This window comes from Orcinus orca, chromosome X (genome assembly GCF_937001465.1).
Source record: "Orcinus orca chromosome X, mOrcOrc1.1, whole genome shotgun sequence".
Taxonomy (NCBI): Eukaryota; Metazoa; Chordata; class Mammalia; order Artiodactyla; family Delphinidae; genus Orcinus; species Orcinus orca.
The window spans coordinates 47,082,127-47,098,288 of NC_064580.1; the positions used below are offsets into that span (position 1 = coordinate 47,082,127).

The following is a 16,162-nucleotide window of genomic DNA, read 5'->3' on the forward strand; positions in this document are numbered from 1 at the left end:
CCAATGAGTAAATGATTGAAAAGTGCCTGTGCCAGTGAGGGTATGAGAGAAGAATGAATAAATTCCCACCTCTGTGTCTCGGTTCAAACCCACCTGGAAGACCTTCTGCCCTGCTTTTCACCCATCTAAAGTGCACGCCACAGAGTTAACCTCTTTTAGATTACAAGGAACAGACACACTCAGGTTAGTGATGGAGATTTATTGAAGCATTCACAGGGAAATAAGGAAGACAAAAACAGCTACACAGGCAGCCTCACAGAACAGAAACTTGAAAATGGTTCATGATCCAAAGCAGCTCTAGAGCCTGGCTTATCTTGTCACCCCCTCAGCTGCAGGCATCTGTTGCTCCCTTCTCTAGTGCTTCCCAAAATGGTGACTCAACTTCTTTCTGGCAGTATTTATACTCCTCCTACTGCTACTGACTACCTTTTCTCTGCTCCCCTCCTCCCTAGCCCATGGCCTTCAGGGCCTCAAAGCTTCTGGGCCTCCTGGCTCCTACAGCTTCCTGGCTTCTGGGGCTTCAGTTCCAATTAATCCAGGGCTTCTATGTGCTATAATTTCTGCTTGCCTTGTCTATCCTGCTGCCTCTTTGATTCCTGATGCCTTGCTGCCACGTGGTTGCAGCTACCTTGTGGCTCTTGCAGTCTCATCGCTTCTGCTGCCTCATGGATCTTGTCTGTTCAAGCCGTATGCTGCTTCGTTAATCTCACAGATTCAGGGTTTTGTCTCATGATTTCTGTTCCTCATGGCTACTGCTACATCGTGGCTCCTATTGCTTCATGGCTTGTGCCCTTTTGACCCATTGTCTTGCTGCTTCATGGCTTCTGCTACCTGTGGCCCCACATTCTAATGATGTCTCATTATTTCTGCAGCTTTCTCCTTGCTTTCACTGTTCAGTTTCTGACACCCTTCATCCACCACCACTCCTGCCTTGATAAATTCTAATTAACTGTTCACTTCTTCTGAATGCCTCACATTCAACCTCCCTGAAAAAGCATCTGATTGTTTCATATATTTGCCATCCGATACAGCCCATCACTAGGAGGCAGAGTTCTTACATCAGTCCACCTAGTAGGCCACTGGCCAGCTTAGAGACTGGCTGTCCTTGAGTAAGATACTACCCCAACTTAACCATCTGTGGCCAGGACTGTGAGGTCACATGGTACAGAACATGGCAACTCATGCTTAAGAAACCCCTTAGAAGGGACTGTGGGCATGGCAGGTCTGCTGAGGGCTTCCAGAAGGGGGCAGTGTAATTGGCAAGCTGCTTCTTGGGCTGTCCAGTACATCGACCTTCAAGGCCAACCTAAGTCCCACCTTCTCCATGGCCTCCTCTCCCTGTCCTGATCTGCAATGGGAGAAATCAAGGCTCTAGGGGCAATGTGGAAAGGGAACTTAGGTTCCAGTTCTGGCTCCAACACTTCCTAGTAGAGGGGCCTTGGGCAAGTTCCCTCCCCTCTGAGAGCCTCAGGAAGGGGTTAGACAAAATCCTAAATTCACTTACAGGTCTGACATCTGGGTATCTCCCTTTAGGTTACTGTATAAGGGATATAAGTCTTATCTGGGGAAGCCCACAAAAACATCTGAGGTAGGAAAGAGGGAGTCAGAGTCCTGGCTTGGAAAAGCACAGGAGGTGCTTAGCCAAGATTTATTGAACTTGATGAATGAATCAATGGCGGGGGGGGGGGGCGGGGGGAGACCACACAGCACACAAAGAATGTTTACCTAACTTGAGGAATTCCAGTTGCTGAGGAGGCTGGAAGGAGATTCTGAGTCAGATGGGTAAGGAAGAAGAATGACTGAGATAGGGTAGGAATCTTGGCTATTAACGAGTATTCATTCTATCCTCTCAGTCACCCTCCACATCCAATAATCAGTCACCAAGTCTGCTTCATCATCTTCCTTTAACAGCTCATCTCCAATCCATTCCCACTGCCCTTGCCCTTGAGTGGGCCTAGTATTTTCAACTGTTCCCTAACTAATGTCTCCCCTCTCTCCCTCACAAATGCATTCATTCATTCAAAAACTATTTATTAGGTGCCTGTTTGGGGTCACGCACTGTGCTTTTTGCTGGGGATATACCAGTAGCAGGATAACCCCAGGCTGACCCTTGTGGTGCTTACAGCTTATTCAGAGAGACAAAACAAGCAAATATAAAAGTGTGAGAATTGAACAAGGAAACTACAGGCATGGGAGCATACAGCTTGAGCATCTAACCTAATCTATTTCCACACTGGCTGGCCAGAAAGGGGTTTGTTAAAATCACATCTTATCTGGAGTCTCCTCTGCTTAAAACTATTCCACGGCTCCCCTGCTGTTTCCAACCCACAATCCCCAAACCTGGCTGCACCCTGGAGTTGTGTGCAGACCTCTATAAGCACTCCAGATCCTAAGGCCCCCACTCCAATTATGGAAATTGAATTTTTAGAAGTTGGGGCCCAGGATGCCCCAAGATGCACAGCCAGTTTGAGAACCACACTGTCCTACGAGGTAAATCTGCTCTGTAGCCAGGCTCTTACGACCCTCTTCAAATCTGGTTCCTGACTACCTCTCTAGCTTCATTTCCTGCTGCTTTTCCCCAGCCCAGGAAACCTTATGCTTCCGTATTTCTGAATTGCTAGGATGTTTCTTGCCTTCAGGTCTTCGTGCATACTGTTCTAACTGGAAACTCCTTCCACTTCCTCCTCAACTGGCTAATTCCTGCCAGTCCCCCAAGAGTCAGCTCAGGTGTCACTTCCTAGACTAGAGGACGTCTTCCCTGAACCTCTACCTAAGCTAGATGCCCCTCCTTTATCCATGCTCCTGTCAGAGCACTGATCACACTGCTTTATGAATTGCCTCCCCAACTAGACAGTGAGTTCCTCAAAGACAGGAGAAAGATTTGACTCATGTTTGTGTCCCGAGACTAAGGCTACCGGGTCCAGAACATAAGGGAGTCAACCAAGTGTCCTCCAACTAGCCCTAGGGATTCTACTTAGATCCAGCTGGCTCTTGGAAACACACCATGGTGTCTGCTCTTCTCTGGGCACAGCCTGCACTGAGCACGTGTTGCCTTGTGATGATAGGAGGTGGTGTGGCACAAGGGAAAGCACTGGGCAAGCACAGAGGAGATCCCAGTGGAAGTCTAGGCTCTGCCAGCGAACCACTGGAATCTCAGACAAGTCATCTCACCTCTCTGATCCTCAGGATTTAAATCTTTTGGAGCACTTCTGTTCCTATGTGCCAGGGTCTTATCCTAAGGCATCTCATGTAATGCTTTCTACCTCGTGAGATAGGGATTAGTTACTCAGATTATCATCCACACCTACTGAATTAGATTTCCAGGGGTGGGACCAGAGCAAGGAGCTCCACATCCTTTGGACATGGGGGTGCAGCAGGGAACTGCTGCTTTTCATTATAAGCCCTTCTGTACTATTTTATTTTCTAACTGGTGTATATATTGCTTTGATTTTTAAAAAGGAAAAAGAGGGAGTTCCCTGGTGGCCTAGTGGTTAGGATTCCAGGCTTTCACTACCATGGCCCGGGTTCAATCTCTGGTCAGAGAACTGAGATCCTGCTAGCTGCGTGGTGCAACCAAAAAAAAAGGAAAAGGAAAAAGCTTCGCAGGTAAGGTTGATAACCACCCTTAGAGGGGAGAAAGCTCAAGACTGAATTGGAGGGTGTGGGTTCAAACCCTCACTGTTATCTGGTAGCTGGGTGATTTAACCTTGCTGGGCCTCAGTCTCCTCATCTGCAAAGTGGGAAGAATAGCAATCTTTTTTTAAAATTAATTAATTAATTAATTAATTTTTGGCTGTGTCGGGTCCTCGTTTCTGTGTGAGGGCTTTCTCTAGTTGCAGCGAGCAGTGTCCACTCTTCATCGCGGTGTGCGGGCCTCTCGCTATCGCGGCCTCTCTTGTTGCGGAGCACAGGCTCCAGATGCGCAGGCTCAGTAGTTGTGGCTCACGGGCCCAGTTGCTCTGCGGCATGTGGGATCTTCCCAGACCAGGGCTCGAACCCGTGTCCCCTGCATTGGCAGGCAGACTCTCAACCACTGCGCCACCAGGGAAGCCCAGCAATCGCTACCTTTAAAGTCCTGTGATAATCTACATGCCAGCCAAATTGCTTCAGATATATTTCATTTCATCTTCCTTACACCACTGCAAGGTAGGTGTATATTATCTGCTTTCCTACATTAGGAAACTGAGGCTCAAGGAGGTGAACTAACAGGTTCAAGTTTCTACAGCTAGTATTTGAACCAGGGTGACTCCCCAGTTGTGCTGTTCCACATATGCCAGCATTTCCCAAATTACAGCACACAGACCACTAGTGGTATGTGACTTCTTTGGTTGAACACAGACAAATTTATTTTGTTTTGATAGCTATCCCTTTTAATATGTATTAGAAAATACATACTTATTAGCACATCTCACCCATGGTTTCACGGTTATCACTACTCAGGATGAAATGAAGTAGATAACGATATTAGACCCAAGACAACCTCAAGAAAAGTACTGAGTAAACAGTACAGAAAGGCAATTTGGAAGTATCTATTAAAAACAAAAATATAAATAACCTACGATTCTGTAATTCAACTTGTAGGAATCAACCCTAGGTAAATTTTCACACACGCACACACGATGCTCCTGCGTAGTATCCTTATAACAGCAAAAACAGAAGTCTTACTGTCTATCACACGAGAAATAGGTAAATAAAATGTGGCAGAGTCACCTCATGGCAATTTACATAACAATTACTAAGGATGAACTGCATCTACATTTAGCAACATGCATATATCTCAAAAACATTGCTAAGAAAGAAAACTGCAGAATGATTCAATATACCATCTGCATTAAACACAGTATTTTCAATGAATTCATACGTAAAAGTCTTAAAACAAAGTCAAGATGGATGTACAACAGACATTATAGGAATTGAGAGGGGGAGGGGGAATGGTAGTCGAATGAAGTTAGCTTTATTTGCAACAATCTAATTTCTTAAAAAGAAAATGGATTCATGCATTACTTGGATAATTAGAACTGATTTAACTTTTAAAAAGAAAAAATGTAATATACAGATCGGACAAGGTGATGGTCTGACAGTATACATGAACAAGCAAAGACCGACCTCATGGCAGCAGACTGCACTGCCTCTGCACAGTGCCTGCAACTAATGCGGTTAGTTCCCAGAAGGAACATTACACACAGCCAGGATGCGGCCCAGGCTACCTCTCCCCTACTTCCTCACAACCCAGGTTAGGGCTTAGGCACCCAGTTATCATACATGATTGAAGCGATAGGGTTCCTTAGGTCCTCCACTTACCAGGTAAACCCCATCAATGCCCTGGAACTTTCCCAATAACCAGGGCATTCAACACTTCCCAGATTTGGAGGCTCCTTCTGTCCCTAACAACTGGGATCAGAAGCCCTCAGGGGTTAGGCATGAGAAGGCTTGGATTCTGAGGGGTTGGCACCTAGTGGGCTCCAAGCAGGGATAAGGCCTCCAGTGAGGAGTTTGACATCATTAAATCCTACGAGGTAGGTAAATACTGTTAGCCCCATTTTACAGTTGAGGAAACAGGCACAGAAAGGTCAAATGACTTGCCCAGTGTCAAGCTAGTAAGTGATAAAAAAATGGGACTAGAACTGTCCCTAGAGCCTAGGCTCTGCTCCTAGCACCCAACCAAATCCTACCAACTTGTCAAGGTCCAGCTCAAATGTGACCTCCAGGAAGCCTGGAGCTGATCATCCTCTTCTCAAATTCAAAGCACCTATACATGATTCAGCTAACCACAGGAACTCATGAACCCACTAGCATCTCCTTAGTAGGAGGGTAGAGATCATGTCTGATTCAGTTCTGTATTCCTAGCATAGAGTCTGACAAAGAGGGTGTTCAGTATGTATTTGATGAACACAGGAAATGAATGAAAGCATTAATGAGTGAATGAGGGTGGTTTCACGTAACGGCCTGAATCCTGAGGTCTGGAATAACTATGCCCAGCGCCGGGGTGCTGTCATACTAAGCTCTCTTGGAATCAAATTCAGCCTAGGCTCCTTCTAAAATGGGTCTCCAATATCTTTATTATTTTGCAAACACACCCACATGCGCACATGTGGACACATATACACACATGTACATACCACACACAAGCAAAATGCAGGGGGCCCAAGGAATCCATGATTATGGGTGACGGGGTAAGGTCCAGGGTGGCGGAAGGGGGGATGGACAGATGGCCCTGTTCAGCTCAGTTCAGCTCAGCACCTCGTTCCAGAGGCCAGGATGCTCCCTGAAGCTCAGGAATTTTTGCTCCAGAACTAACATCACCTCTGTTCCTCTTCATGCTTGACAGCAGTGCCTAAATCCCATAACTATACCAAACAGGGACAGGAGGTAGGGAAAGGTTGGGAGCCAAATATCCAGAGATTGGGAGAGGCGTAACTTAGGGATCCAGACCGGGCAGGAGGGCAGAACTACTGCTACTGCTCATTGGGGTTGGGGTTGGCATCTGGGTACTTGGTGAGGTCGAAGGTCAGGACTTTGCTGATCACACAGTCCCCTTGCTGAAGGAGGAGGGAGAAAAAGAAAAATAAAATTGTAAGGAGAGAATTAAGAGGGGTCAAGTGCCCCAGGATTGTGGGGCCTCAAACCCTCCTCCCTACATACCTGCCCAAAGCCCAGGCAATGGTTCTCTGGGTATGAGAGGATGTGCTCAGTCCCATGTGCCTTTCCTGCCTATCTCTGCACTCTCCTCCTTTTCTCTGCTGTCTGGCTGCCTCTGCCTCGCCTTTCCACCTGTCCCCAAATGCAATGGCCCTGCCCAGCTGAGCTGGCTAAGCCTCCAGGGCAGGGCTCCAACAAGCCCAGATGGCCATTCAGGACCTGAGTCCCTATGCTCCCCCACCCCTGTGCCCCTCCACTGCAGCCTTCCCTTCCTGCCCTGGGAAGTCAGGCAGGGAGTGGGGCTGGCTCCTGAGCCAGGACCGCCCTACCTCGGGGTAGACTCCAATGAGGCTCTCAGCCTTGGTGTAGAACTCCTCCTTGAGAGAAATGACGATGGCCTGGAAGTTGCAAGTCGACTGCTCCTTGATGTAATTTGCTACCTGTGGGAGGGGCCATGGAGCACTTAGCAGGGCTGAAGCCCTAACACTCCCTGTCTTATCCAGTCAGAACCAGAGGCAGATGGGGTGGGGTACGGGGCGGAGGGTTGGGGGAAGAGAGGCTGAAAGGAGGCCACTGACTAGCACAGTGCGGATGACCCTGGGCCCAGCCTCCCAGGCACAGAGAAGAGGCTGCAGGAATGGCTAGGGCGCACTCAGGAGTTGTTCCCTGAAACCCAGCCCCGACCTGGGGGCCTCCCTCCCGGGCCCCACTTTCCTTGCACCCACCTTGCCAATGTTGGTGTTATCCAGGGCAGCATCTATCTCATCCAGGACGAAGAAGGGGGCTGGCTTGTAGCTGGGAGGGAACCAGTAGGTGAGCTGACACTGATGGGGGCAGGGGCGGGGCATGACAGCCCCAGAGCCCATCATACAGGCCAGCACCCCCTTCCATTTCTTCAGAGATTAAAAAACCCAGGTCTGAATGTTGCCTGAGCCCCTAAAGCCCAATATACCAACTGAGTCCTCCTTTGCATCCAGCCCTGCGCTCCAGGATCCCACAGAACAGAAGACATGATCCTCTCTGGAGCCTCCAGGTTGGCTGGGGAGATAAAGCTGTCCTAGGCTCTGGCCATACTGACCAAGCTACCTGGAGGTCTACCCCACCCACTCACACCATGTCTCCCTGCCTCTGCACATGCTGTACCCTCTGCCTTGGAATGCCTACTGGTCTCTCTGGCTAACTTCTACTTATCCTTTGCATTTCCTGCTCAAGTGTTGGCTGCCATTGAAAGGTTTTCCCAGATTGGGTTGGTGGCTCTCCTCTGTGCATCCACCACTCACATGCTCACCCGGTTACAACATTTAGCTCACTGTTTGTTTACACATCTGGCTTCCAGTAGACCATGAGCTCCTCGAAGACAAAAACCATGTCTGACTCATCTGTGTCCCTAATCCCCCAACAAGGTCTGGTACAGAGCAGCCCTCAAGAAATGCTCACTGAATGATGCTGTACAATCAAGCACTAAGTTGTGGGGGGGAGTCAGATTCAAGTACTGTTGGCATTCAGGAGGGGGAGGTCAGGGTATGCCACAGTGGTTGAAGCAGGCTTCCTAGAGGAACAGGAGGAAGAGAATGAGATGTGAAGGGGTGGAAGGTGATGGCCAAGCTAGATTTGCATGAAAAGGGCTTATGAGCCAGCAACCATGTAAGCAAAAGCCTGGAGGTGGGACTGAATACATGCAGGGGAAGGCATGCTGAGTGGATGAGGTTGGATTGGGAAGACAGGTCCAGGAAACCAAGGCCAGATATGCTGTAGTCGGTAGGGAAACAGGGATTCAATCCAGAGTCCACCAGATCATCTTCACCTCGGCATAACTTTGCATATCCTTGGACCCCAGAGCCTCCAGTGGCCTCAGTACAGTCTCCACCAACTGCCCTGGAGGGGCACAGCCATACCTGTGGATGGCAAAGAGCAGTGCCAGAGCTGCTACTGTTTTTTCCCCCCCTGACAAGTTGTCCATGGGCCGGAAGCGTTTGCCAGGAGCTACACAGTTGTAGTTGATGCCATCCAAGTAGGGCTCCTCAGGGTTCTCAGGGCCCAGGAATGCCTAGGGGGAAAGGAGATGGGTCAAGAGTCTGGGTCTAGATGGGGATGAGGACAGGAAGCCTAGAGGGAAGGGCAAATGAGGATGGGTAGGGGCTAGTTGGGTAAGGGGCTCCAGCCTACCTGGGCACTGCTGTTACGGGACAGGGCCTTGTAGATCTCATCAATGTTGGTGGCCACTGATTCAAAACAGGAATTGAAGCGGTCAAAGCGTTCCTTCTTGATCTGTTCAAATGCCTGTTTGGCCTTCTTGGCTCGCTTTCGGGCTGCCTCAAACTCTGCCACAAGGGAAAGACAGGTGACCCCTCAGTACCCAGGCTCTGCCAAGGCTGAGGACCATGCCCTGGCAAAAATGACCTACAACTGACAATCCACAGAGCAGGGACATCCCACATGAAGAGGAATGCCTGCGGAGGGGCCCAGGAAGACAGTTCCACGATCACCTGTATCCAGTGGGCCAGCCACATAGTGCAAAGGAAGAAACATGGGCTCGCAGCCACATAACATGGATTCTTCCCTGGGCTCTACCAGCAACGAGCTGTGTGACCTCAGGCAGGTCACTCATTCTCTCTAAACCTCAGCAGTTTTCTACTCTATAAAACAGGTGTGATAATCCCTACTGTTTAGGGCTCTTGGGAGTTTCGAGCAAGAAAGCACGTAAAAACAGGAGCTGTTGTGATGTATAACAGGCCCTTGCCATCCTCTAGCCTCCTGCCTTCATCTTAGAACCAAGAAGAAGAGGAAACCCTTACCGTCTGAGGTTTCCTGGAACTTGTCTCGGACACTTTCCAGCTTTTCCATGGCCTTCATGTTGGGGGCAGCAATACGCTGGAGCACACTCTGCTGCTCATTCAGCTTCTGCTGCAGTGTGTTCATCTCCTGCTTGATCTCCTCCTCGGCCTGGGCATCCTGCAAATCCCAGGCCCAGCAACATCAAGAAGGGCCAGGCCCCTACAGAGATACCTGATCCGGGCGGGGGCCTGGGGACCTACTCCCACGCAGAAGGCAGGTTCTTTTTCCCTAACCCTGCTCCTCTCATCAGGTCCTGCCAACAGTAACCATTCCCACCGTCCCTAGAAATTACAGGCTGACGTCGCTTTTCTCATCTCTAGCCCTTCCCCCAGGCCCTGTCAACCTCTCCATCTCTCAGGAGGAGCAGCTGGTGGTGCCCCTCTCTGGCTCTCAGCCCAGGCCATGAGCCAGCACCATCCCAGGGTGACCTAGAGGCTCCCACACAGGCTGGTCTGGACTCCACTTACAGCTCTACAACGAATAAGGCAACTCACGTTTTCTGCTCAGATCACCACACCTGAGCAAATTCCATTTGAACTTGGTTTTAGGTCTTATGGATATTGTGATGCATGTCTGGGCTTGTGCCTTTCTGCCACTTTTAGTCAATAAATATTTACTGAATGCCTTCCAATGCCAGGCACTGGCCACTCATATCCTGTGAGTCATGGCTCCTGTGTTCATAGAGCTCATGGACTAACAGAGGAATGCATATAAGCAAACAATCAGAACATTGTATGGTGAATACCCAAACAATGATAAACAGATGGTGACGGGTCAGCACACAAGAAGGGCACCTAACTCAGACACTGGGGCTAGGGAAGGCTTCCAGGAATATTTTTAAGCTCAGGCCCATAGGATGAATGGTGAGGACAGAGAGAAGGAACAGTCTTCTATGCAGACAGGAGTATCACATGCGAGACCAGGGTTTATTCATGGTTCATTCAAGGAAATCAAAGAAATTCAAAAAAGTAATCAACTTTAATGAACTTCAAAAGCCAAACAGGGGAATTCCCTGGCGGTCCAGTGGTTATGACTCAGCGCTTTCACTGCCCGGGCCCAGGTTCAATCCTCGATCAAGGAACTAAGACCCCACAAGCCACACAGCACAGCAGAAAAACAAAAAGGCCAAACAAATATGCAAAGGGTAATTCAACATGGCAACAGTAGCAACTGTGTGTGTGTGTGTGTGTGTGTGTGTGTGTGTGTGTGTGTGTGTGTGTGTGTGTGTGTGTGTGTGTGTGTGTGTGTGTGTGTGTGTGTGTGTGTGTGTGTGTGTAAGCACACACGTGCCTGTCCGCTCTCTATATATATGTATGGAGTGATTCGTGGATACAGTATAAAGGTACACAATAGAATGCTATCTTTTATCTAAGAGAGGAAATGTGAATAATTTACATACAAATATATTTGTATTTTAAAAATACAACAACAACAAAAAGATAATCCAAAAACTAAAATGGTCACACATACAGGAAGGGGGGTGAAGTTGGACAGGAAAGGAAGCTAAACTTCTCTTCACATACCTTGTATTATACTTACGGTTTCAGAATCAAATGAAGAATTTACATAATTATAAAACAAAATTAAACTGAATCAAAATGTGAAAGCCACTGGGTAAAAAAACTGTTGGGGAACAAGATACTGACAAGATGCCAAAGAATCACCCTAAAGATTCCTTATTACTTACAAAGGTAAAAGTGTATGCTTAGCACTGAGATCTGGCAATTGATACCTTAACTGAGGATCAAACCTACCATCATGAATAGTGGGATACCCTAACACTATGTGCCTCCTGGCATGATGCAATATAAAGTACATAGTGGGGAGTTCCCTGGCGGTCCAGTGATTAGGACTTGGTGCTTTCACTACCATGGCCTGGGTTCAACCTCTGCTCGGGGAACTAAGATTTGGCAAGCCACGCTGCACAGCTGGCGGGGAAGGGGAGCACATAGTGAAATATTTTTGCCAAAAAATTACTTAACCCAAATCTATCAAGCCTCTAAAATAGTTCAAACTTCCAATTCATAGGAAACACAAGGTTAGGTGGAACAAATTAAACAGAGTAATGAAAGGAAACTGACATATCCATAATGTACCCATAACATATCCTGTTCTTCGAGACAACATGTAGACTGTTCAAAAGACCGATGTTATGAAAAAAAGTGAGGGGACTGTTCCACATTAAAAGAAACTAACTAAATAAAAGAAACTAAAGAGACAGAACAACCAAAAGCAATGCATGAATTTGATTGGGTCACAGCTTAAAAAAAACAAACTACTACAAAAGACACTTCATAACAACTAGGAAAATTTGAATATGGGTGGAATATTAGACATAAAATTATTAATTTTCTTAGGTATAAAATTGAACTGTGGTTATGGAGGAGAATCCCTTGCTCCAGCATGCTGAAGAATTTAGAGTTGAAGTCTACAACTTCCTTCAAAAGGTTCAGCAAAAACAAAAAAAGTGTGCAGTACAGAGGGAGGGAGAGAGTCGAGAGATAAGAGAGAAAGCAAACTGGGAAAATGTCCATTGGTCAATCTAAGGTGAAAGGCATATGGGTGTTCAACTGTACTATTCTTTCAGTTTTTCTTGTAGGTTTGAAAAGTTTCAAAATTAAACTTGGAAAAAATAAAGGAGAATAGTAAAAAGCAAAATCCTTTAAAAATTGAAAACTAAACAAAAGAAGTCTGACTATATATTATCTGGTTAAACACTCAGAAGATTCTTTCAAATCACTTTAAAACATAGGAACACGACTATCCATGCTCAATGAGCCATTAGCTTAATGAGCCATTACCATCAAGGAAATCTTAAATAGCATTCAATAATTGAATTGTTACTAATAATATCTTATTATGAGTTTCTACATATATGATAGGCTAAAGTAAATATACTATTGAATACTTGCTAGAAACCAGATTTTTAGCAAGAATAATTGGAAACTCAAACATAAAATCAATGTTAAACTGTGAAAATTACAATTTCAATTGGAAGTATCAATATGAACTCATGATACATTTTTCCCTCAAATAAAAAATGCATTTTGTAGCCCAGTCTACTGAAAAGTTCTAGAAGCACCGAGCAACCAAGCAGTCATGAACATTCCAGTGTCCAGATGGTAGTTGCTAAATAATAGCATTCCCTACTAAAAGAAGTCAGAGCTTCTCAGAGAAATGGCTAATTCCAGATCTGGGGTGGGAAACGTAAAGGATGAGCCTGGACATACCAGAAAGCAAGGAAGATATCAAAGACTACAAGAGGGGACTTCCCTGGTGGTCCAGTGGTTAAGAATCTGCCTTCCAATACGGGGGGGCGGGTTCAATCCCTGGTCAGGGAACTAAGATCTCACATGCCACGCGGCACAGCCAAAAAAAAAAAGACTACAAGAGTTGTGTCAAAATTATTCAGAAGCCAACTTGAACAAGTTCCCACTGGCCGAAGATACAACACCTTTATGCAATGAGAAGGATAATAACCACAACAGAGTGCAACACATCAAATGTGTTTAAATCCTTAAGTTCATAATAACATGAAAACAACTCAGTGGACAAATCTTGAGAATGCCAAAGAACCAACTCATTATTTTATAAACTGGTAAATAAAGGGAAAGAATCAAGCCATATATCCTGCCTTTCCTATACAAACTACCTCAGGGTAACCAAATAATTGACGGAGGAAATCTCTTTACAGTATTCCAGCTAATAAAGAAATGATAGAATAAGATGACCATTTTGCAACCCCTGACAAATTATGTAATGGATCTAGGCAATAATCATCATGGCTGCAAGCCACACAAAAAGAGCCAATGACCAGACATTATAAACCTCCTGATGGAAGTAATGACGTCATATGAAGTAGTCTTGACCAAAATAAACCCCAAAACTTGAATCTAATCAAACCTCTAGATCTGAGCTGTCCAATACAGTGGTCACAAGCCACATGTTACTACTGAGCATGAAAAATGCAGCTGGTGTGACTGAGGAACTAAAGTTTTAATTTTACTGAATGCTAGCTAATTTAAATTTAAAAACTGATACTCAATTCAGTTACTACAAAACTTCTAAGTATATTTGGAACAACTTGGGTATGTGGTTCTCCTTTTTCAATTGTAAATTTTAGGATATCTAAATACAGATCAAGTATTTCTGAGTAAAATTTAGCATCCAAATTGAGATGTGCTGGAAGCTTAAAATAGATAATGAATTTTGAAGACTTAGTACAGAGATGGTTAAATTTCTCATCAATAATTTTTATACTGTTTACACATTGAAATGATCATTCTTTTGGATATACTCGGTTAAACAAAATATAGTATTAAACTAAATTTCATGTTTTAAAAGTTACACATGTGGGCGATACTGTATCTCTATTGAACAGCACTAATCTACATCTAACTACCCACTTACAGGAACTATGGGGGACAGCAGAACTTATTTTTTTTTGCTTTGTTCTGGGGGAACATTTTAAAAACCACAGGATACAATCAACAAAGTACAGAATGTAGAAAATCCTTCAGGAGAAATGAGCGAATTTCTTCAACAACAGTAAATATTGCAGAGAAAAATAAAAACAGACAGAGGGGGAACTTTTGGATTAAATGAGACTTAGGAGACATCATCAACCAATCACTATATCAATCGTCTATCTCTCTTTCATCTTACTTGACTCCCAGTTCAAGCAAGCAAACTGTGAGTGTGTGTGTATAACAATCAGGGAAATGTGAATACTAATCATAATATTATTATTAAGGAATTATATAATAATATATAACTCCAATGTTAAGTAATTGGGTTTTTTGTATGATAATGATTCTAAATATTTTTAAGAATTTTCTCTTATAGAGATACATTCTGAAATATTTACAAATGAAATGACATGGTGGCCAGAATTTTTTAAATAACCTGGGGGTGGGAAGGGGAGGATGGAGTGTGGGGGGGTGCATATGAAACAAGTTTGGCCATGAGTTGCTAACTGCTGAAACTGGTGATGGCCACATGAGACAGCACTGTACTATTTTACTTCTGCATATGAAATTTTCCATAATAAAAAATCTAATAAGAACAATAGCAAAACTCAACTTGAAGTGGCTCCCTCTGGCCAAGAATGGGACAATTTGAATATCAAAAAGAAAAATGACTCCAAATAGACTGAAACATACCAAAAGACATTTAAACACTTAAGTTTATAATAAATATAAATTAGAAACCTCACTGGTCACTAACTTTAAAGGTTACAAAGATAACCAACTCATTCTGAAAGCTGGTAAATAAAGGCAAAGAATTAAGTATTTATTCTACCTTTTCTGTACTAACTGAATTTCAAGGGAACTAAACAGTTGATGTGAGAAAGTTCTTTTTTAGAAATCAAATTAATAAATGTAGGAGGAATGAAAGAATCAGAAAATTACCATTTTGCAGCCCTTAATAGATGTAGGCAATGATCGTTCATTAATAGCTGCTAAAACCAGCTGTGAAAGGCTGATAGGGAACTTTATAAGATTGATGGGGCTAACAACACCTGAACATGGTGATCATGATTGTTTTTCCTTTTTTAACTTTACATTATGTAAATTTTTAAACATTCACAGAAATGCAGAGAATAATACAATGAACCCCACGTACCCAGCTTCAATAATTATCAACTCATGGCCAATACTCTGCCATCTATACCCAATTTCTTTCTATATTCAACTATTTTAAACCAAATCTCAAATGTTTCATCCATAAATACTTCAGTATGTACCTCTAAAACAGGGTTTCTGCATCTCAGCACTAATGATATTTTGAGCCAAATAATTTGTTGTTGTGGGGGCTGTCCTTTGTGCACTGTAGGATGTTTAGCAGCATCCCTGTTGTCTACCCACTGGATACTGGTAGCAACCTCTGCCCCAGTTGCGACAACTAGCTGTGACAAGAGTATCTCCAGACATTACCAAATGTCCCCTGGGGAGGCAAAATCTACCCCACCCATTGAGAACCACTGTTGTAAAAGGTAAGGACATTTTAAAAATAAAACCACAATACCATTATCACCTAAAGATATTAACAGCAATTCCTGAACATCATAAACTATCTGGTCAGTGTTCAAATCATCCCAATTGTGTTAACATAAAAATTTTTTTACAGGTTTTTTTCAAAGCAGGTTCCAAATAAGGTGCCCACATTACAATTGGCTGATACGTCTCTTAAATCTCATTTAATCTATAAATTCCCCTGCCTCTCTTTTCTTTGCAATGGATTCAAGGGAAGGCCACACATTGTAATTGGTTGATTTGTCTCATAAGCCTATAAAAGTTCTCCCTTTCTGTTCATTTCTTTCTTCCCATTTATTTATGGAAGAGACCAGGTCTTTTGTCCTTTAGAGTTTCCCACAGTCTAGATTTAGTTAACTGCATCCCTGTGCTTTTACTTAACATGTTCCTCTGGCACCAGTGTTTCATATAATTGGTGGACATAAAAGCTTAATCAGATCCTTGTTTGAGTTTTTGGCAAGAATATTTCATAGGTAGTGTTGAGCATTCATCAATCTTACCATTACAAAGACAGAGAGAACTGACATTCAGTGTCTACTGATGCGATGCAAAAGGAAGTTCATGAGTACATGGTACCACTTATGATATATTCTTGCCAAAAATAAAAAATGAATCTGAATCCAATCAAACCACAGATTTAACTACCAGTTTAT

General features: G+C 44.4%; 1 protein-coding gene and 1 long non-coding RNA gene across 5 annotated transcripts in view; one reads left to right on the forward strand and one right to left on the reverse strand.

Moving 5' to 3' along the window:
• Positions 1 to 16,162, forward strand: part of LOC125963005 (uncharacterized) — a 406,444-nt gene that overhangs the window by 322,995 nt on the left and 67,287 nt on the right. The gene's annotated exons all lie outside the window — the stretch shown is intronic.
• Positions 6,034 to 16,162, reverse strand: part of SMC1A (structural maintenance of chromosomes 1A) — a 32,183-nt gene continuing 22,054 nt past the window's right edge. For 3 of the 4 annotated variants that reach the window (XM_004286292.4, XM_049704579.1, XM_033417460.2), the window contains 6 exons: positions 9,435 to 9,591; positions 8,806 to 8,960; positions 8,535 to 8,686; positions 7,365 to 7,434; positions 6,969 to 7,079; positions 6,034 to 6,539 (listed from right to left, as the gene is read on the reverse strand). In XM_004286292.4, the coding sequence (XP_004286340.1) occupies positions 6,456 to 6,539; positions 6,969 to 7,079; positions 7,365 to 7,434; positions 8,535 to 8,686; positions 8,806 to 8,960; positions 9,435 to 9,591 (729 nt within the window). In that variant the 3' untranslated portion in view covers positions 6,034 to 6,455. Of the gene's footprint in view, positions 6,540 to 6,968; positions 7,080 to 7,364; positions 7,435 to 8,076; positions 8,189 to 8,534; positions 8,687 to 8,805; positions 8,961 to 9,434; positions 9,592 to 16,162 lie in introns of those variants that run through there. The other variant, XM_033417459.2, reaches the window with a different exon arrangement.